The sequence below is a fragment of the Eleutherodactylus coqui genome, chromosome 13, assembly GCF_035609145.1.
Source record: "Eleutherodactylus coqui strain aEleCoq1 chromosome 13, aEleCoq1.hap1, whole genome shotgun sequence".
Taxonomy (NCBI): Eukaryota; Metazoa; Chordata; class Amphibia; order Anura; family Eleutherodactylidae; genus Eleutherodactylus; species Eleutherodactylus coqui.
Genome location: NC_089849.1, coordinates 67086027 through 67107508, shown reverse-complemented (window position 1 = coordinate 67107508; position 21482 = coordinate 67086027). Strand labels below are relative to the sequence as shown.

General features: G+C 44.7%; 1 protein-coding gene across 1 annotated transcript in view; it reads right to left on the bottom strand.

Annotated features, from left to right (window-relative positions):
* Nucleotides 1-21482, bottom strand: part of ST6GALNAC2 (ST6 N-acetylgalactosaminide alpha-2,6-sialyltransferase 2) — a 62009-nt gene that overhangs the window by 17814 nt on the left and 22713 nt on the right. The window contains exons 3-5 of the mRNA XM_066587814.1: nucleotides 2084-2173; nucleotides 274-357; nucleotides 136-184 (exon numbers count right to left, since the gene is read on the bottom strand). Coding sequence (XP_066443911.1) covers nucleotides 136-184; nucleotides 274-357; nucleotides 2084-2173 — 223 coding nt within the window. The remainder of the gene's footprint in view (nucleotides 1-135; nucleotides 185-273; nucleotides 358-2083; nucleotides 2174-21482) is intronic.

Here is a 21482-nt window from a genome sequence, read left to right as displayed (position 1 = left end):
GATAGGCACTGAAGTGGTGCGGTCATCTTGGCTGGTCTGGGACCAGAGGGTTGCTTTAATTCTCACAATTCTGATTCTGAAAGTGAACCTCCACTTTGGAGCTACTTCTAATACATCTCCAGCACCCTGTTTTACCTGGACATTCGACTTCATTATTGTCGTTGTGGCCTTCTTGTCCCTTTTCCTAAATTGAAGGCATAAAATTAAAATAGTTTCATCTTCTGGTATTTACAGAACAATTAATTTAAAAAATAGCTTTTTCCTAAGGCTCACTTTTCTTGATTTTTCTCAGTGTTATGTCGGCTCTGATTTGACTCCTTGAAAGTGGACTTAGGACCGGTTCCTGGCTGAAGACTTCTGCAAAAAGAAAAAGATGGCAGCTTCAATTCCTGCTGATTTTGATTTGGTTTGCATAATGCAGTACCAATTGTACAATTCATTGCTGTGATTTGCAGAATTGTCCTGAAGCATTTCACCTGATACCCCCAGGCCTTGCCAGTTTTAAGCAGACAATTACAATTTTGTCATGTCTAGGGGATGTCACGATGTGTCTTCTGGAGGACCAGCTACAAGAGCTTGTAAGCAGGGCCGTATTTATCTAAATGCAGCCCTAGGCACTAAGCTTGCATATGACGCCTTTAGGCCTCGTTCACACAAGCGTGGTTTTAGCGCATCATAGGCGCATGAAAAAAATCACATCTAATAGAAACAATAGTTTTCCATAGAACCGTTCAGATGAAGAAATTTTATACGTGCAAAATACTTGCACCTATCAAAGATAGGACATGCGTGTACAAAGCTCACATTTAAGGTCCGGGGTGCAAGAAAAGATAGGACCTGACCTATCTTTGTTGCTTGCTGCATAGGAGTTTCCATAGACTTCTATGGGAGCTGGATAAAACACACAACACGCACCTCCTGATAGTGTGAACGGGCAATTTCACAGCTAATTAAGCTCGAGACTTAATTGCTGGAAATCACTCATTCACGAGATTTTTGCATGAGTGAGATGCGTTTTTTTTTTTAACACCGCTATTTGAGCGTGAAAACTGCGCTTGTATGAACAAGGCCTTAGAGTCACATTTACACTCACCAATTAGCTTTACGATTCAGTCATTTCTGAGCAGTCATATGCAAATAAGGAAGATGGAACAATACCTAGCAGCGCCACCTATTGGATGGCAGTATTCCTTCAAGTCAATGTATGACTCTTTAACAAGTCTGTAAAACAATGATTGGGAATAGGAAACCAAGCCAGAAAACCATACACAGACAGCTGTTTCAGGGTGTTTGTCCCTCATCAGTGTGCAGTAGCTTTCTGGCTTGGCTAGTGAGAGTCCTGGGATATGGGTCAAGAGGGGTGTCGTCTCTCCTTAAGGAGAGCACCCAAAAAGTGTGTGGAGACACCTAAGTGGGCCGGGGTGGGTGGGGCATCATCTCTCCCCAAGGAGAGCACCCAGAAGGAGTGTGAGAAGACACCTTAAAGGTGAATGAGGAGACTTATGAGGCCATGCATGCTCCTCTGGGTAATTTATGTAAATAAGGAACAATACCTCTGCAGCGCCACCTATTGGATGGCAGCATTCATTCAAATCAATGTACGGCTGTACAATGTAAGCCTGTAAAACAATGATTGGGAATAGAAAACCAATTGTTCCATATTCCTTATTTGCAAATAATTTTGAAAAACAAATCTGTACTCTGCATGTCCGATGGCGAGCCACCAGGTCCATCGGCGGTACAGATTATCCATCTGCAGTACAGGTAGCACGGATGCAGGCCGGGCACAGGGTCAGATTCCGCTGCGGGCTCCCGCATGCGGAACCCGACCCGTTCTAGATAATACCACCATATCTTGACTAAATAACACTACCATATCGTTTCTGGGTAAATAAAAACTCTACGAGAATTCTAAAATCACCACCATACTGTAAATGTATATGACTACCATGCTGTGGCTGACTACAGTGATCAGTTACCATATAGGTGGTCTGCAGAGTATCACCACACTGCAGACTGGACATTAATAAAATACTGATCCGATAGACATAGACAGAATAAACAAATACATAAAGTGACTCACAAGTAGCGTCCTCTCTGTTGTTTGCTTTCCTCATTTTCTCCATCTGCTCCAGTCCGCCATGAAAACTTCTTCCAGCTTTGATTCTTGTCTCTGCAGATTTTGACACAGAGACATCTTTAGCTGATGCTGTGAGTTTTGGTCAGCTGACTTGCAGTCAGGCCAAGATATTTGTAAGTATTAGTAACTGTGCCCCACTTTGTAATAATGATCCCATTTATTAATAGTGCCCTTCTGTGGCCCCATTCAGTAATAATGATCCCATCTAGTAATAGTGTCCCCTCTGTGACCTCATTTAGTGATAGTAACCTTTTTGTGGCCCCACTTAGTAATAATGATCCCATTTATTAATAGTGCCCTTCTGTGGCCCCACTAGTGGCCATCAATATAGGATCACGTGGGGCAATCAGAGGAGTTATGCATACACACCTGGTTATGTCTTAAACTGCAGCTCAGGCCATTCAATTGCACAAGCTGAGCAAACACCCCCACCTGTCATACATTAATGTCTTACTTTTGTGTTTGTTTGTGAAAAGCTGGATACGATCTAATATAGCGGAGAATAGTCACATAAAATAAAAATATTTTCTTCTTAATAAACCGTGATTTCAAATAAAGAGAATGTGGAAATTCATATGTTGCACCAATGGCTTAATTAATTCTTTGCAACCCTATTGTACAACACTACGGTTCTGCTTAATAAAGAACAAGGAAAAGAAACTCCACAGACTTCGACTCAAAGCAGGACTGTAGCCAAACACTGATCAAGAACACCCCAAGTCTGGCAGGATAGAAGAGAACCCCAACAGGACACGGACACAGGTAGAATCAGCTGTGTTATCAACCTGTCATCTCCCTACCCCACTAAAGAGGAGCTCAGTGTCCTCTCCATCCAGGGGGCTTACATTCTGTCCTACTAAAACACTTGATAAAACAGAACTGTGCAGTGACATGTGGAACTGAATGAGTTCTTCCATAACAAAGAAGAGACAGGACTTTCAAGCAACCGAACACAGGAGAAACTAGGGGCCAAGAAGAAATGTGATTAGACACCTCCAACTGGTCACAATCCCACTTTGGACAAATATATAGACTCCTTTAGACATGTGGTGAAATGTACTATACCGTACAAGCAGAAAAATGAAGCATTTAACATCACTTTGCAGGAAAGAAGGGCCATCTATTGCCTTAAAAACAACAAGGAGATCAGCATTAAGCCTGCAGATAAAGGTGGTGCTATAGTCCTCATGAATACATCAGACTACATGAAAGAAGCAGACGGACAGCTGACAGACACCAGACACTACACCAAACTGGATCAAGAACCGTCCCAAAAATATGTGAGGGAATTGAGAAGGGTCATCAGAAGACTGTCTGTGGATGCCAAAAACCATTTGGACTTGATACTGGAGAACCCCAAGGTTGGAATACTCTACATGCTTCTAAAACTACACAAAGTCCGCAATCCAGGGAGGCCAATCATCTCAGGTGTGGGAACCTTCACTGCGAAAATCTCAGGATGGTAAGAAGGTGTCCTCAAACCACTGGTGAGAAATACAACTAGCTACTTGCAGGACACCATTGACCTATTGAACAAACTATTAACCATAGGTGCCCTCCTCAATGGCACCATCCTGGCCACCATGGATGTGGAATCCATATATTCCAATATCCCACACAAGAATGGACTGATCACCTGCCAGGTACACCTTGAGGCTAATGGCATTGCCTCTAAATCTGTGTTACAACTCACAAGATTCATCCTCACACACAACTATTTCTCTTTTGAAAAAGGGATATACCTTTAACTCACTAGTACTACCACGGGCAGTATAATTACACCAGAATATGCCAACCTTTTCATGGCAAAACTGGAGCGTGACTTTCTGGCCTCCTGCCCCAACAAACCATTGGCCTACTTCCGCTACATTGCTGACATCATAATCATCTGGATCAACACCAAACAAGAACTAATAAAATTCCATGAGAAATGCAGTGCATTTCATCCCACCGTAAACCTGACATCACTGAAATCAACTTTTTGGACATCACAATAAAAATTTTCAATAACTCAATACAGATATTCATGTACTGAAAACCTATTGATCATCCGACATACCTCAGATGGGACAGTGTCCACCCCAAGCACAATAAAATATCCATCTTCAATAGCCAGGCCATCAGATACAACTGGATGTGCTCTAGCCCAAAAGAGAGGGAGGAACATTTATACCATCTTGAAAGGACATTTTTACATCAGGGCTACCATCCCACCTCAACTGATGACCAAATCACCAGAGCCACCAGGATACCCGGGAATCAACTACTCTGATACCCAGAGAAGGAAGGAAACAATCGTGTACCTCTAGTAGTGACCTACAATCCACAGCTAGAGGTACTAAGGAAAACCGCAAAGAAATTCCACCATACCCTACACAAGGATGACCGTCTGAAAACCATATTCCCGGACCCTCTCTTTCTGTGTTACAGGCAACCTCTAAATTTGATGAACTTTATAGTCAAAAGTGCATTACCCTCTGACACACAAAAAGGAACTTATCCTTGTAAGGTAAGAAGCTGCAAGACCTGCTGACATATACGGACCGCAGACAGGATACAAATCCCCAACACACAGCAGGACTATAAGATACCGGGGACATTCATATATTCAATGTCCAATTTTGTGTACCTGATCCTGTGCAGTAAATGTCCTGTTGGGGGCCTTTATGTTGGAGAAACAGGATAAAAACTGCAAGCGAGGGCGAGGTCTCATCACCACACAATTAAAGAAAGAATGACAGAATTACCTGTGGTTGAGAATTTTTCTAGCCACGGACACAACATGGAACATATGAAAGTTACTATATTAAAAGGCAACTTCAAATCCCAACGTCACAGAAGAATTTGGGAGTACAATTTTATAACCATCTTTGACACTCTCAACACAGGCTTAAATATCTCAAAAGATTTCATGCTAGAGTGGAGTGCATGAGAAATAACACTCTGGCCTGGTGACCCCTGTAATACCAATTTACAGACCATAAAACTTTTACATCCGCATCAGTGGACTAATTAAGTATTTACTCCTCTGCTCATCCTGTTCTGGCATTGCTTTAAGTGCAAATTAATCACATCATGTCTGTGCCCTATATATATATCTTCAGATCTATCCTATTATGCCTCAGGAAGAACCCTAAGTAAGTTCGATAGCTCGCTATAACATCATGTCTTTTTGTTAGCCATTAAAAGGTATCACATCTACAAGATGACTTGGTTTCTCGTAGGCTGAGAACAATTATATTTTGTTCTACCGGCTAACACGGTACCAAACTTTTTTCTTTGGTGTGACACATGGGAAACTGTTAGTGATCCATAAATCCTTCTAAAAATAAAACTACCCTTTTAATCATATTTCTTGGTGTCTGATCGCTTTACCTAATAATGAATGTCAGCTGACTACAGACATTTCTGTCATTTCTGACATTATCAGCCACATATGTTTTGTTGGCATCAGGCAAGCGACAAGACACTATATCTGTGTCCTGTAAGAGGATAAAAGGTGGCGAATTTGGCTCGGCACAGAGAGTTGGCAGGGACATTGGTAGATTTGTGTCTGGGGGAAACTTAAGAGGGAACAGCAGGGCTTAGATTTGTGACATTTGGATCCCAGAGGAAGTGAACTGGATGCCATGACACCCATCTGTGTGGTATTCTGTTCTGCTATGTGTCTTTGAGGAAAAGGTGGGGGTCTGAGTAAGGAAATGAGGGAGCAAAGTAAGAGGAAAAGACGGGATAGATGAAGTGAGAATAAATGAAGAGAACTTGTCATCTCTGTGTTTGCTCCGTTTTCTAATATGACAACTCTATGCAAACATATGTCCAGATATTGGAACTATCAGGGCCAATAAAGCCTGTAGACCAACAATACTCACATATAGAGATGAGCGAGCATACTCGCTAAGGCAAACTAGTCAAGCGAGTAGTGCCTTATGCGAGTACCTGCCCGCTTGTCTCTAAAGATTCAGGTGCCGGCGGGGGGGGGGGGGGGGGGGGGGCAGGGAGCAGCGGGGAGGAACGGGGGGGAGATCTCTCTCTCACTCTCTCCCCCGCTCCCCCATGCTCACTCCCGCAACTCGCTCATCTCTACTCACATATGATCCAAAAAATGTCCTGGGGAGGGTTTCAAAAAAGTTAGGCAAAATTTAAACTGCGTTTCAGGCATTACTATTAAAGAACGGCATTGAACACATGCCCCAGATTTATACAGCTGTAAGCCTATATAGCTGAGTACATCTGCCTTTGTAGAAAAAAAATATTCTGGATGGTCATCTTCAATCAAGTATATATTTATATATTCACGAATTGTATGCTAAAGCACAAGTGAAACAATTAAAAGTGGTAGACTGGGGTGATCACCAGCAATTGTTGATGGGTATGGCGCACACACACCTGCGGTGCATAGTATAAGGAGAACATTACAAGTTGTGAACTTGACCCTAATACAAGCTATGCATTTTCTTCCTTTTCTCTGAAATGTAAATAAAAAAACACCTTTATTTTATGACACCTAAAACATCACGGAAGCCACTTCTACAAGTAATGGCTGATTTAGAAACAAGGATTTTCGCTCAAAAATCGCTCAAAGCCGTCTTTTGAGCGATAATCTTTGTGTCTAACTGCACTGACATCGTGCAGTTTTTCGTTAAGCCATCGCTCATCGTTGTCTTTCAGCGTGCTGAAAGATCAGCGATCAGTTATCAGGGATTCACAGTGGGATACAGCTGATACTATTGTTTCAGCTATATCCCGCTCCCTGATGACAGGCTGGGTATGAAGAACAGAGCGGTCCAGCTGTGTTCTCCATACCCCGCTCGGAGCGCTCGGCTGTATAAGATCCGGGCGCTCCGAGCAGAGAACAGCTGGGCCACTACAAGTAGGGCCACCTTACTTGTCTTCTGCATTCTCCGCTCGGAGCGCTCGACTGTATAACAGCTGGGCGCTCTGAGCAGGAAAAAGCTGGATGTAGAAGACAAGCGGCCCCGCTTCTGCAATCTGCGCTCGGAGCGCAAGGTTATCGCCTAACATTTGAGGGATCACCTTGCGCTGTAAAGCACACAACAATTATCGCTCAAAAGATAATCGTTGTGTCCAAACCAGGCTTAAGCAGTAGCAACTATAACACAAAAGTGCATAAACTTTTTTGTTCCAATCAAGGGCTAAATTGTCGGGCTGTACTTCTTATAGGAGCTGTATTAAAGAAAAAAAGCTGCTTAAACTAGAAGGATTGAGTCAGGAAATGAACAGGTGGCTACGACATAATGAGACGCTATAGATCTGCTTTACAAGAGAAAACAACAGCAAGGCAGCAGGTGTAAGGACTAAACTAGTACTTCTGCTATATGAAACATTGGCCCCTCTTGAGCCTTTCTTTTTTCCAGTAAGATGCTTGGTCCAGCCTTCACCTGTCACCCCAATGATTCCAGGGAGAATTACCATGTCCCAAGGGCACCAAGTTATAGAAATGACTCTTTAAAGGGAGTTTGCAAACAGTTTTGAAACTGCAAAATAAAGCTTTAATCCCTGCTGCCACAAGTGCAGGGAGGCCAGGACTTCTCACTTCCCATCGAGCTGCTGTAGAGATGTGATTGATAGTTCAATCCGGAGACAGCCATGGCTGTCCATCAAATCCGGAGCAGCTCAATGGAGAGTGCCAGGGGCACTTCAGAGAGAAGTCCTGCCCTCATGGCACTTGTCAAGGCGGCGGGGATTACAGCTAAATGGAGCTGTCAGCGGTTTTGCAGTGTCAAAATGCTGACAGACTCGCTGAGACATAGCAGCGTTATTATAGATACTGCACTCGTTGTGGCATTCCCATCGACTGAGGCAGAAGCGGGGCTGGATGGCGAAACATGATGTGGAAGGAAACTAACCAGAATTTGTTTAACGTTCCAATAAGAGAATAAGGACCCTTTTATTGCCCCTATTTAGGCATTAGAAGTCATTCTGAGGATTTAAGCCGACCGAGGGATTTCAAGGCTGCGGCGTATTCCTTCACTAATACGCTGCACCCGGCCGTGTAAATGGACGAGAAACCACTAATTAAGCTTGGGACTTGATTGCGGCTTTTCTTAATTCACAGGATTTTAGTCCGCGATGCGGACAGCGTGAAAGCGCATAAGCTCGTGTGAAGGAGGCCGTACGCAGAAAGCTTTCATAGACTTCTATGGCAGCTGTAAAAAAGGGAGGGAGTTACCCTGCGTACAACGGAGGGAAAAGAAAAAGGGAGGGAGTTACCCTGCGTACAACGGAGGGAAAAGAAAAAGGGAGGGAGTTACCCTGCGTACAACGGAGGGAAAAGAAGACAGCTCATCCTAATTAGGCATTTCATTGCCATTCTATTCCATGGGAACGGTGTAAGATGCCAACGTGTGAACTGGCATTTCGATCATAAAGAAAACCGATCAATCTGCCTGTTTCTTGCCATCTCCTAACTTGGTTCATGTACCGGCGAATATATTTACGCTTACGCTCATCTGAATAAGCCCTAAAGCAAATAACTCAGCTGTCATTGTTTGCTTGTGTGAACAATTTCTCGCTCTGTGTAAAATGCCCCTGAGGGTCCTTCACACGGGCGGATTATCCATCAGGATTTTGTGAGCCAAAACCAGAAGTGGAGCGTACAGCGAGAACGTAGAATGGGGAGATGTGATTTCTGCCATATTTGCGACCGGCTCCTGGTTGTGGCCCACAAAATACTAATGTAAATCCACCGGTGTGAAGAAGCCCGGATATCGGAGTGAGCGTCAGATCTGTGAAGCTTCTGCGGCCGGCGTAAACCTAGCAGTTCGGCTTCATTATAAGCCATTGTCACTCTATCTAATAATACAGACGCCTACGTGTTCCTCTTCCGCTCGCTGTGTAAGCGAGACAAGGTAAATATGCACTAATATCCGTGCTGTGTACCAGTAATCATCATATTTGCTCCTTTTGCAGTCTTTGAGCTTCAAGCTTTGTTATGAGAGGCGGTAACAGTTGGTAACCCCGTATACACCTACATTAGACTTTAGGCCCTTTTACATGGAATGATTATGCTCAAAATATTGTTGGATCGTGCAAGTAATAGTTCAGTGTAAACACGGCCAACAGGTGATCATTCGCCTCTAATTCGGCTTTTATTGTAGGTCAACTTCACAAGGGTGTATTTGTGCAGGTATTTGCGTACGCTAAACAGAAGCGAATAGAACTCATAGATGAGGCTTTCGGGCTTAAAGACAAGAAATCATGGCCGAATACTGGGACAAGATGAAGGCATTGATTTCAATGGTTTCGTTTTCACTAGCTTTCATTTATTATGCTGTGTTATATGCACCATCATAGGACATTAGCAGAATCCACAATCATCTCCCACATGGCATTCCGCACCAATTCAAACCAATAGAGCATCTGCATGTCCGCTCACACGAGCGGACAGCAACTGCGATTTTCTGCCCATGGAAAAAGAAAAAAATCACAGCATGCTCCATTTTTGAGCTGATTCTGGGTAGACGGCTTCCATTGAAGTCAATGGAAGCCGTCTGACCGCGGTACTTCTGCAATTAACATTGCGGAAGGGTCGTGGATTCCGCGTCATCACTAGGACCATCTGCAGTAGAGAAGAGAAGACAAAATAACAGGTACACCCGGGCAGGCACAGGGTTGGATCCCGCTGCGGTCTCCAACATGTGGAATCCGACCCAGCTGTGTGCAGGTGGCCAGACTCTAATGAACTTCTCTGCAGCAGAGGGAACTCTTGGTCTTCCCTTCCTAGGGTGGTCATCATGTAGCCAGTTTCATAATGAATGTTTGATGGTTTTCATGACTGTACTTGAGGAGAATTTCAAAGTTCTTGAATTTTGCGGATTGATTGACCTTCTTGTAATGATGGACTGTTGTTTCTCTTTACTTCGTTGAGTGGTTCTTGCCATATTGTAAATTACAACAGTAGTTGATTAGGGCTAAACACTCTATGGGACTGTGTACCAACCCTATCTCAACATAACGGAAGGTGTCAAATACGTTAACCCCTTCCAATCCTAATTCCCTGCCACCCGCACCCTCCCCAGCTCTTATTTATTTTGGGTTGGAAAACGCATTGTGGACTCCTTGGAATTACTCAACAGACAGAAGCAGAAATGACCCGTCATGGTGATTTTATTAGAAATTCCTTGAAAATTAAACAAGCGCTATGGCCGCCTGCAGACGGGCGGGTCGGATCTGGCGGCGAGGATTCTCACCGCGGGACCCGACCCGAGCACCTGCAGGGACCAGCGTGTACTCACCCGCGGCTCCAGCTGTTTGATGTGCCGGCTTGCCAGGCAGCTGGCGCATGCGCAGACCGGAGCCGGCGGCCTCGCACAGAAATAGGTCATGCCCTGATTTGTTTGCCGCGCGAGATCTCTCGCGGCCAAATCGCGGCTGTCTGCATAGGATTGCGTTTGTTAACGCAATCCTATGCAGGCTTACAGCGGCGGAATTTCTGCTCGTTTGCAGGCGCCCTATGAGTTTTTCACATCAGGAAGATCATTTGTAATAATCCTGTATATATATGTATATTGATATAACACACACTTATATAATAAGCCTTGGAGCGCTCCTCTCCATACTGCAATATACCAATGCAGAAGAGAACTCCAAGTCATAGTAAATAGTGTTCGGAGCATGTGTCTGACCTTGCCCTACATGGGAGCTATGCAGGGTAATCTCACTGTTGGACGAGGTCCGACACTGGATGGGAAAGGGTTAGGAAGGCAAGAAATTCCACAGAAGAGGAAGGTTCAAAGTTTTTAATGACATACCAGTATGTTCCGTTTTATGCCACACTGCAGCGCTATAGAAAAAGCAGCGCTCCCATATCTTCTATGAGATGCACCCATAGTTTTTACAGCAACGGTTCAGCTCCTTATTGGAGCCATCTTCAAGTCTGAACTTGTAAGTTATGCAATGACTAAATAACTTCAAGATGAATTTACATACAATGCCACTTGAAACCAGCAAACGTCTGTATTCTCATGTTACTGCCAGCATCATTTAGGCTATGGGTTGATTTGCCGTGGAAATTCCCTGCACAATTTTGTTGCGACAAATCTGCTTTTGGCCGCTAATCCCAGGATAAGCCAGCCATGTGGACGAGAATTTGCAATATTCTCGTCCACACGGGGCGGCCAATCCGTCGCGGCAAAGCATGTCAATTTTTTTTTCTCGCTGTGGCCTCGCTCCTCTTTGTGGGGAGAGAAAGTAGCAGGAGAAAGTCAGCATCCCGAACCGCTTCAAAACCCAAAAGGAAGCGGGTTTTGTAGCTGCACTTGTCCAGTGGAATTCCCGCGTTTTTTCAGTGCGGCCAAACTGCGGGAATTCCGCTGGAAATCTGCCCCATGTGAACCCAGCCTTATATATCTGAGCAAATAACATCCAACATGGATAAAATAAAGTTGCGTGCGCAATACGCAGTGAATAGAATCCATTGATTTTAATAGGTTCCGTCACATGTACGTTTTTCGCATGCAAAAAATACGCAGCATGTCCGAATTTTTGCATATTGCACACAAAAATAGGGCATATTAAACTAACTAAACTTAGTTGCTCATTGAAATCAGTGGGTGCGTGCTCGCACATCTTTTTTTGCACATGCAAATATGCAGGGCATGCATGTGCAAATAATAGCGTAAAATGCACACACACACACAACACATGGGCAAATATACAGTAAATGGCCGTGTGCATACACTTACACCTCGGGGAGCTGGCCTTAGGCTGGATTCACATGAACGTATTTGTGCAGTGCTTTGCATGCAAATTTTGATTTCAATGGGCTCCTTCACATGCACCTATTTTGCGCATGAATTTCATATGCGCAAGAAATATGCAGCATGCTCTATTTTCTTATGCATTTGAGGACAAAAATAGCCAATATTGAATTATTTAACTTGCCCTTTTCAATAAAAGGGAACATGGTTTCATTTTTTTGCATGTACAAATGCGCATGATTTGTGCATGTAAAAAGTACAGTGCAGCACGCACAAATAGGCAACACCTATTGCGCAAATACGCATGGAAATGCGTATACGCCCGTGTGACACTGGCCTTTATGGCCCATTTACACCAGGCGATAATTGCTATTAAAAAAAAAAATCGCTAAAAGGCGATCGTTTTAGCGATAATCGTTGTGTCTAAATGTCCGCCCATCATGCACTTTTCAGGGACTGCTAGCTGTTTGTTCAGTCCAACCTAAAAATTGTCCTTCAGTCTTATCAGCAGTTCTCCACGGGGAGTGCTGATAGCATTGTTTCCTGTGGAGAACAAAGGATCTGAGCTCAGATAAGAGTCCTCTGGCTTTAACTGCTTTCAGCTAAGGCTTCATTTGCACACCTAATTGCTCTTTAGTAGCTGAGTAGCTACTTAATAGTTTATGCAAAATGATTGCTCAAAGCAGTCACTCAAACTGTCGTTTGATCGATCTCTGAGCGATCATCTGCGGGTGTAAATGGGCCTTATGCTTTATTCCCACGAGCGCATATCGGCCGCCGTTTTCACAATCTGCCGATATACGCTATGTTGGGAGCGGAAAATCTGGTGAATGGGCGCACAAATCAAACATTTGTGTGCGCTTTCAGATGGTCTGGTGAGCCGGCCAAATGCGCTTAGCTCAGCAAGCCATCGCCCATTTCCCCTCCTTCCCCATCGCAGGCTCACCTCTGTTTCTCGTTGCCTGTTCTGTGCAATGGGAGGGGGCATGGGCGGAGCTAAGCACCAGTCCTCCCCGCCTCCTCCTATTGATGGCTATGCACAAAGGTCGGGGAGACGTGGGCACTTAGCTCCGCCCACATCCCTCACCTTGTCCCGCCCCCTCCCATTGCACAGAACGAGCGGGGGGGGGGGGGGGGAACAGAGGTGAGCCTGCACGGGAAGGGGAGGAGAACAGAGGGAGGGAGTTTAGCAGCCTCGCTGCTAAACTCTCTCCTACCTACCGCCGCAGCTATGGGCTCCCATAGAAGCCTATACAACGTCTGACGTATTCTGGGCCAAAACATAGTTCCAAGACTATGTTTTGGGCCTGACGTAAATATGTCCGGTGCTATATTGGCTTGGCCGGGCGTTTTTATGTCTCGCAAATATGCCCATGTGATCTGATGCATTGTAATCCACTGCATCAGATCACAGCGCATATCGTCCAGCTGTGAGAACGGCCGGCTGATATGCACCTGTGGGAAAGAGCCCCAAAGTGGTTATCAGATTTTAAAAAGTACAGATAGTCCCCTACTTGCGAACATTCGACTTACGAATTTCGCTAGATACGAACTATCTGTCCTGCACAGTATGATGTAATGCTATGGCACAGTATGATGTCATGCTATGGCATTACATCATACTGTGCAGGGACCGGACAGGCTTCTATCAAGCCTGATAGAAGCTTGTCCGGTCAGATCGCGGTTGCTAGGCAGCTTGATCCACCCGCAATCCCGCTCCATACAACCATTTGTTTGGACTTGCGAACAAATGGACTTGCGGACAGGCTCCTGGAACGGAATCTGTTTCAGTGTCTGTAAAAAAGAAAAAATGGATGTGTCTGTGATCCTCTGCGAGGCCGGAGAAGCTGGAACATAATATAGTAATTACCAGCATCTTACAGCTCCTATTAATTGCTGCTAATGTGTTCTTATCAGTATTCTGGGCTGCACGCACGCGTCTCCTATAATCTTTATGACTTGTTATGGTCTTCCTCTTGTAAATATTAGTTGCTCATGATTTAGATAAGTTGTCCATAAGGGCAAAAACACATGGGCACATGTGTTACCAGTAGTACGCTCATAGCTACGGAGCCCATTGGGGCATGAATCGTTTGTTGGTTTTTTTTTTCAGACTATTCAAACTCCACGCTAGTGCACGCAAGTTTGAATTAAAAAGTTGGCAGATAGGGCCTGCCCTATCTTTCTTGCATAGTAGTAATAATGCGCAGGAATCCCCATAGTGGAAACGAAACCACTGAAATCAAGTGGGACAAAATTACACCCATGTGTTTCAGGCTGGATTCACACGGGCGTATATCGACCGGGCGTGAAAACCTGGCCAAGTTTTCATGCCCGGTTGATATACGCTGTCCCTCTGATGCATTGGTTTACAATGAATCAGTGCACATGGGCATATCTCCGCAGCATAAAAGCGCCCGGCTGTGCGCTTCAGCCGGGCGCTTTTATGCCCCCACCCGCTGCATAGACTCCTATGGGAGCCTATGACAACTGCTGGAGAAGGAAGGTGGGAGGGAGTTTAGCTGCGTGACTGCTAAACTCCCACCCCCTTCCCTGCTCCTTTCCTCCCCTTGCTGGCTGTTTGCAATGGGAGGGGGCAGGATGGGGCCGCAGCTATGATTCTCCTGGACATCGGGCTGCGCTTTCCATAGTTAGCCTATGGAAAGCGTATCATGCGAGGTCCGCGGGCGATTCATCGCCGCGGATCTCGCAATGACAACTCGCCAGTGGACAGCCAACCTAAGCCCTTAACTGCTGATTTTAATGCGGAATTGTGGCAGATTTAAGCCATTTTCAATATGTATCTCGCCCATCAGTATATATTAGTGAGCTAGTGTTACCTTGGTTAGTGATTCCTGGCCTCTTTCTCCTCAGATGGTCATGTCATCTCAAGTCTGATCAGTTCAGAACTCCTTCTGTTTATATCTTAAATTTTAAGTGAGTTCTTCAGTTAGCATAACTCCTGTGATCCACCTTACCACAGAAACAGCTTAGGTGGGGACAGCTGCTGACACACAGTTATAATAGAGGAGATCACACACCAACCTCTTAATTGTGTACTTATGAAATACAGCTTATTTAGAATATAGCAGGTAATGATAATTAAACTATCCACTCAGCAAGCAGAAATGGTATAACCTCTAGCTAATGCCATGCTGCTGGATTATATGATTAAAGCGAAAGCAAGAGTCTCACCATATAGATGGTGCCTGATAAGCATCAGACAGGAGGCTACACTGAATGAAGGACTGCAATACGCATTGAAAACCTCCAGAATGTGACAGGCAATCAGATAAGGGGGACAGGGATGATAAAAAAAAGTGCTTTGGCCGGAGTGGCCCTTTAAATGAATCTAAATTACCCAAAGTTTAAATTTGTTGCAGATTTATGGTCAACCAGCCGAAATCTGCAGGGTTTCTCTCTCTCTACCCCAAGCTCTTATCACTATTGGCCAATGCTCTAAAAAAATGTCTAATCTTCTTTCAGTACTCTGGTAACATATAGACTTAGATGACCTAATGGCAATGCATTGAAGGAGAGTTAGTAAAAGTCTTCAGAAGATATTTTGGGAAGCATCGGAGGACAAAGCATTTGTTCTGCATAGCTGTGACCACGTGGCTTCCATTGTTATAATAAATACCCGGCTCTTCATTATCCTTTCTAGTTATTTGGCCGCACAAAGCCTTTCTATAAATATCGCTCTACTGAAAGTGGAATAAGTGCGAGGTGCCTGACAGCCATAGAGCTGGTTTACTGGCAGTTCTCTGTAGTATCATATGCAAAAGTGCAAAATACACAATGCAGGGATTTGTGCCAAATGACATTCTCAAACTGTGCTGCACCTGATAAACTCAGCTCTGCTACATACCGAATGTGCTAAGAAGGAAAATATGTCCAGAAGTGTACTTAGGAGGTACACCTGTTTGCCACTATGCGGGTCATGGCAGGTTAGAGCTCAGGGACATGTTCCAGAGATGATTTATGATCCGGGTGTGTAAACCAATCTGTTCAGCACATGTAATCATGATAGGACAGGTAGCTGGTAATCTGTGTATGTAATTATAGACCAGCGCTCAGACTGTACGACAACACTACTATGTGTGTATAGAAATACCATCTGTAGTAGAGTAACTGACCGCTTACTTTATACACCACAGACAGAACATTTTATCTTCTCTTTGCAGCTAATGAATGAAATAGTATAAACAGAATTACCTGCAGTGCTAAGTGCCATTCAGACACAGCGATTATCGCTCAAAATTCGCTCAAAAGCCGTCTTTTGAGCGATAATCTTAGTGTCTAAACGTGCGGAAATTGTGCAGTTTTCGTTAACGGACAGCGCGCTGAGTTCTCAGCTGGATACCGCTGATACTATTGTTTCAGCTGGTATCCCGCTCGGAGAACACAGCAGGAGTATGCAGAAGACAGCACGCCAGATGTGTTCTGTATACCTGGCTCGGAGCGCTCAGCTGAGCGCTCCGTGAACACAGCAGCTGTATACCGAAGACAGTGCTCCAGCTGTCTTCTGTGTACCCGGCTCGGAGTGCTTAGCTGTTTACCAGCTGAGTGCTCCATGAATACAGAAGCTGTATACAGAGGACAGCGCTTCCACTGTGTTTGGTATACAACGGCCGCCATCATTTACACACTAATAAACTCTTAAGTAGCTAATTAGCTACTTAAGAGCTTATGAAAAGTGAACGCTCAAAACTGTCACTCAAACTACCGTTTGAGCGAATTTTGAGCGATCATCTTGCAGTGTAAATGCACACAACGATTATCACTCAAAAGATTGCCTTTGAGCGAATTTTGAGCAATAATCGTTGGGTCCAAATGGGCCTTTACATGGTATCAATCTGCAGCTGTGTATGTCTTTCAGAGGCTAAAAAGCATCCACAGCCGCACATTGATACTATGTAACAGTGCAGGTAATCAGCGGGATAGGGATCCATGCGGCTGCTGTGTGGTAATCATGCAGGGTTGCCTACACTGTAACATTCCTTAGGCCACATGCATGCGTCCGCCTTCAGATTCTGCAGCAATAACCTCCATACCATGCTATGGAAAAATGCTTCTTTATTAGAGATGAGCGAACCTACTCGTTTCGAGTAATTACTCGATCGAGCACCGCGATTTTCGAGTACTTCCGTACTCGGGTGAAAAGATTCGGGGGGAGGCGTGGCGGAGCGGGGGGTAGCAGCGGGGAACAGGGGGGAGCCCTCTCTCTCCCTCTCCCCCCCACTCCCCGGGAAACCCCCCCACTCACCCACGGCGCCCCCCGAAAAAGGGGCGTGGCCGAGTAGGTTCGCTCATCTCTATTCTTTATGCATATGAACGGAAATCAATTGCGGTTTCCCTTTGCGGATTAAAAATCGCAGCATGCTCCGTTTTACTGCGGTTACCGCACGGATGTCTTCTATTGAAGTCAATTGCGGACGGGCCATGGATTCCATGGGAAAAGAAGAAGTTTAAAAAAAAATCTGTGCTGCGCATGACCGACAGCTCTAGTACCCTGTTGGGTCGCCTCTAGCTTGGATCCAAAATGTGATACGGGTCGGCATGGGGGCATACAGGTTCTGTATGGTATCCTGCGGTATATCAGTGCACATTTGCTGTAACTCGAGCCTCTAGATTGTGCAAGCTCATAGACTGTCGAAGTTGGCATCCCAGATGGTTCCATACATGTTCTATTGTTGATAAATCTGGTGACCAGGCATCCATGAAAGTGTGACAATTTTGTGGAGGCATTACTGTAACACCCTTGTGCGTGTGCCCGAGGATTATCTTGCTGGAAAATGCCTCTTGGAAACCCTGCCATGAGAGTCAACACATGTGGCTGAGCTGTCATTGTCCCTCGTACCACAACTAAGGGTGACCAACTGTCGTATGGGATGGCCATTACACCAGCAGTGGGGGCAGCATGCCGCTTCACAGCAAAGTCAGGATTAAGGCGCTCACCCCTAGCTCTCCAGAAACGAACATGGCTGACGTCAGTGCCCAAACTAAACCTGGATTCATCGCTGAAGACAACCTGGTTCCACGCATAGCGTCCAGTTTTGTCACTGACGACACCACTCCAACCCGAGGCAATGGTGGGTGTCAAAGGCAATACACATTATGGACACTGTGAGACCAAATGTCCTTCAGCCAAGGGCCTGGAAATGGTTCCAATAAACACAGGGGCCTGTAACGATGGAACCACCTGTCTGGATTGCAGACAATGAAACAGTTGTTGCCGCTCGTGCTTGTCGGACAATCAGATGATCCTCTCTACTGGTGGTGTGTTGGGGGGTCCTGAGCCCGGTCACCTTGTGTGCCCTCACACATCCACTGGTCCCAACACCTCCTGACAGTCTGGTCAGAACAGAACAGGTAGCTGCAATTCGTTGATAGGACCATCCAGCTTCTCACATTGCAATAATGCACAGCCAAGAGCCTATTCGTAGGCAAAGGGTAGAACCACTTTTATGGGCTCAGGTGACAAGACTGTTCATCTAATCACTCCACAGCTCTAAACATTTGCATATCTGCCTGAGATGTAACTGCATGCTGCGTTTTGCAGAAAAACTCCTAGGTGCTTGATTTTTTTTGACAAAGAGTTTATATGCTTTGTATGATTTGGTACCGGTTCAACATTGGATGGGACGCCGAAGGGACTTGTTGCCCTCTTCAGGGGCAACAAGACATCGGGGTAGGCACTTCAGCTCAGCACTCCCACTGGTCTGTTGGTTGCAGTTTCGCTTCTTCTCCCTCTCTCTCACAACTTGGCAGTTTTTCTCACTTTTTGCAGTTGACCACACAGATCCTCCATGAAATCCTCATTAACATACACTTCCAGCCACCGAATTATGCTCTCCTCTTTCTTTTCTCTTACCGCGAAAGCACTTAATTTCTTTCCGCATTTCACAGTCCCTTTTGTTTCCCTCTTGGTAACGCACAGGAGTACATGTACTCTCCTTGTTCTCCGTGTTTCTCCTCTCTCCAAGCAACACCACACAACAACGGCTCGCCCCTTCAGATCAGATGGTTTTACTATTACCTCCCCCATCCCCCTTTCCCGGTCGCTCTCTATACTTCTGCTGCGCACCATTACATAATCAGTGTTTATTATCAGAAGATGCAGTTCTGATAATCGTACTGTAACGAGCCATGCATCACATGACCAGGATAGATTCCCATCCAGAAACAATGGAGGTTATTGAATTACAGAAATCTTTAAAATCACGAGGAATTGATACAAAAAGTGTATCAGAAAACTGTAAAACTTTTTACTATGCAAAGAATACCATTTATTTGCTGAAGCCATAATCCACCTTTCTTTTAAAGAAAAATATGGACAGAGACAAAACATGCTCATGTATAATCTGGCTTTTAATTAATTAATTTAATTAACTCGCAGCATGCTGTGAATTGCCTGCCAAGAGCGGAGAATCGCAATGATTCTCCGCTCGTGGACAGGTGCCGGCGCTTTTCATAGCAATGCTATGGGAAGCGTCGGCCGGCGTGATTCGCTGGCGGTTTACCGCCGGCGAATAAACTGCCGTGGACAGGGGGCCTTAAGGTGCTTTGAAATAAACTGTACTGTAATAGGATTTATTTCCAACTAGACGCCCTTACAATCATTTGATCAGCTGCTGAAGTCCACATCAGATATTGTCACCAGGTGAAGCTGTGGGCGGCTGCACATTTTCTGTTGCAGGGCAAGTCATATTATATGGCGTGTAATAAAATAAATTAAGAACTGTGTAATAAAAGGTTGTGCTGAGTCCACCATCTCCCCGTTCTGACTAGCAAAGGGAGGTGCAAATGGAGAATCATTTTCTATGATGATCTAGGACCAACAGCAGGGCTTTAATTCTGTACAAACTTTTTGCAAGCCCTAGATGGTATGGTTAGATTCTGAATCTGCACTGTAATAGTATCTCTGTGCTATCGGACTAAGCTGTAATATTCTTACAGTTTTGTTATCAGTTGCTGTGATCTGCATTCAGCACGGTTTTTCAGTGGAAAATAACCACAAAAGGATCTAGAGTATATTTCAGCTGTTAGAGAGTTTATGAAACCCACGCCAGCTAAGGACACTGGTTAAGACATGTGAGTCCTTATAGGATTCTTCACTACAACAGGCTGGGAACAGAACACACTACAAGGGGGACCACTTCTTTGTGAAAGCCACTAGGAGAACAGCCAAAGTACCTGTTGACACCCCATTTGAGCCTACGTCCCCGGCTTCCACAGCTTTCCACCTGGATCACCAAAAACAGCTGAAGGCAATATGGTCTCCGTTTGAGCTGGGTTCCTTTCGTTTTTGGCATTTTGCTGCTGTATGATCAATTATGCTATACTCTTCAGCACAAATGCTGGAAAGGAACAAAACTCTGCTCAAACAGAGATTTTATTGGTCTCTGTTTGACTAATGGAAGCCTACAGTTCCTGCCAGGCTCCTGGCCAGATGCTGTTTTCGGAAATCCAGATCTAAAACTGTGACGTAACCTGGAGACGGAGACCTGAGCGAGGTGTGAGTAGCCCCTAAAGACCTCACTCTGAGATTTACGGGTCTAATGGTAGATTGAGCTCTATAATTGGAATGAAAATTATTCAACCCCCATTGCAAATTTTTTTTCAGTACACAATGTGATTGTCCTCAGTGAGAGAAACCAAGTAATCTTGTAGATATGATACCTTTTAATATCTAACAAAAATACATAATGTTACAGTGAGCTTTCGGACCTCTCAGGATCCTTCATCAGGCATAATGAAACAGATCCTGCCCAAGGAAGTATCCCGAGAGGTTCAAAAGCTCGCTGTAACATCATGCATTTTTGTTAGCCATTAAAAGGTATCATATCTACAAGATTACTTGGTTTCTCCCACTGAGAACAATCACATTTTGCTCTACTGGCTAACACGATATCTAACTTTTTATTCTGTACACATGCACACAATCCTAGCATGTGTATTGGGGATTCAGGAGAGGTATGTGTTAGCTGAGCATTCAACAGCTAAGTAATGTAAAAGTCAGGCCTGCACGATTTGGCAGTAGGTAGGGCCCCAAATTAAATTGGCAAACCTCCTGGGTTTTTAGCAGCTCACTTTGTAAGTAACAGCCTATTTACACATAACGATTCGCACTCAAAATTCGTTCAAATGAATAAATATGAGCGATAATTGTTCAGTGTAAATGGGAAAAAATTGCTCACTATTTGCTCACGGTTGTTTATCGCTTGCTTCTCATTGCGTGTAAACACAGAAGCACTGGGCGCGAAACCAGCGATGTCTTTTAATGTAAACGCTCTGCATGAGTGCTGACTACCTTAGCGGTGGCATCAGCACTTCTGCAGCCGTTTAAACAACTATTGGCCCATAAGCCGCTAAAAACCTATTCTGTAATTTAATCATTAAACTATTTTGCAAACCCCAGGATGCTGTCTGCTAGTGAACAGATATGAGCATGGACCTCAGTTGGTTCATGCCGCTATGATTTTTTTTGCAAAAACTCTTATTGTGCATATTGCTTCACTATATATTAGTTAGTAGAGATGAGCGAGTATACTCGCTAAGGACAATTACTCGATCGAGCATTGCCCTTAGCGAGTACCTGCCCGCTCGGAAGCAAAGAT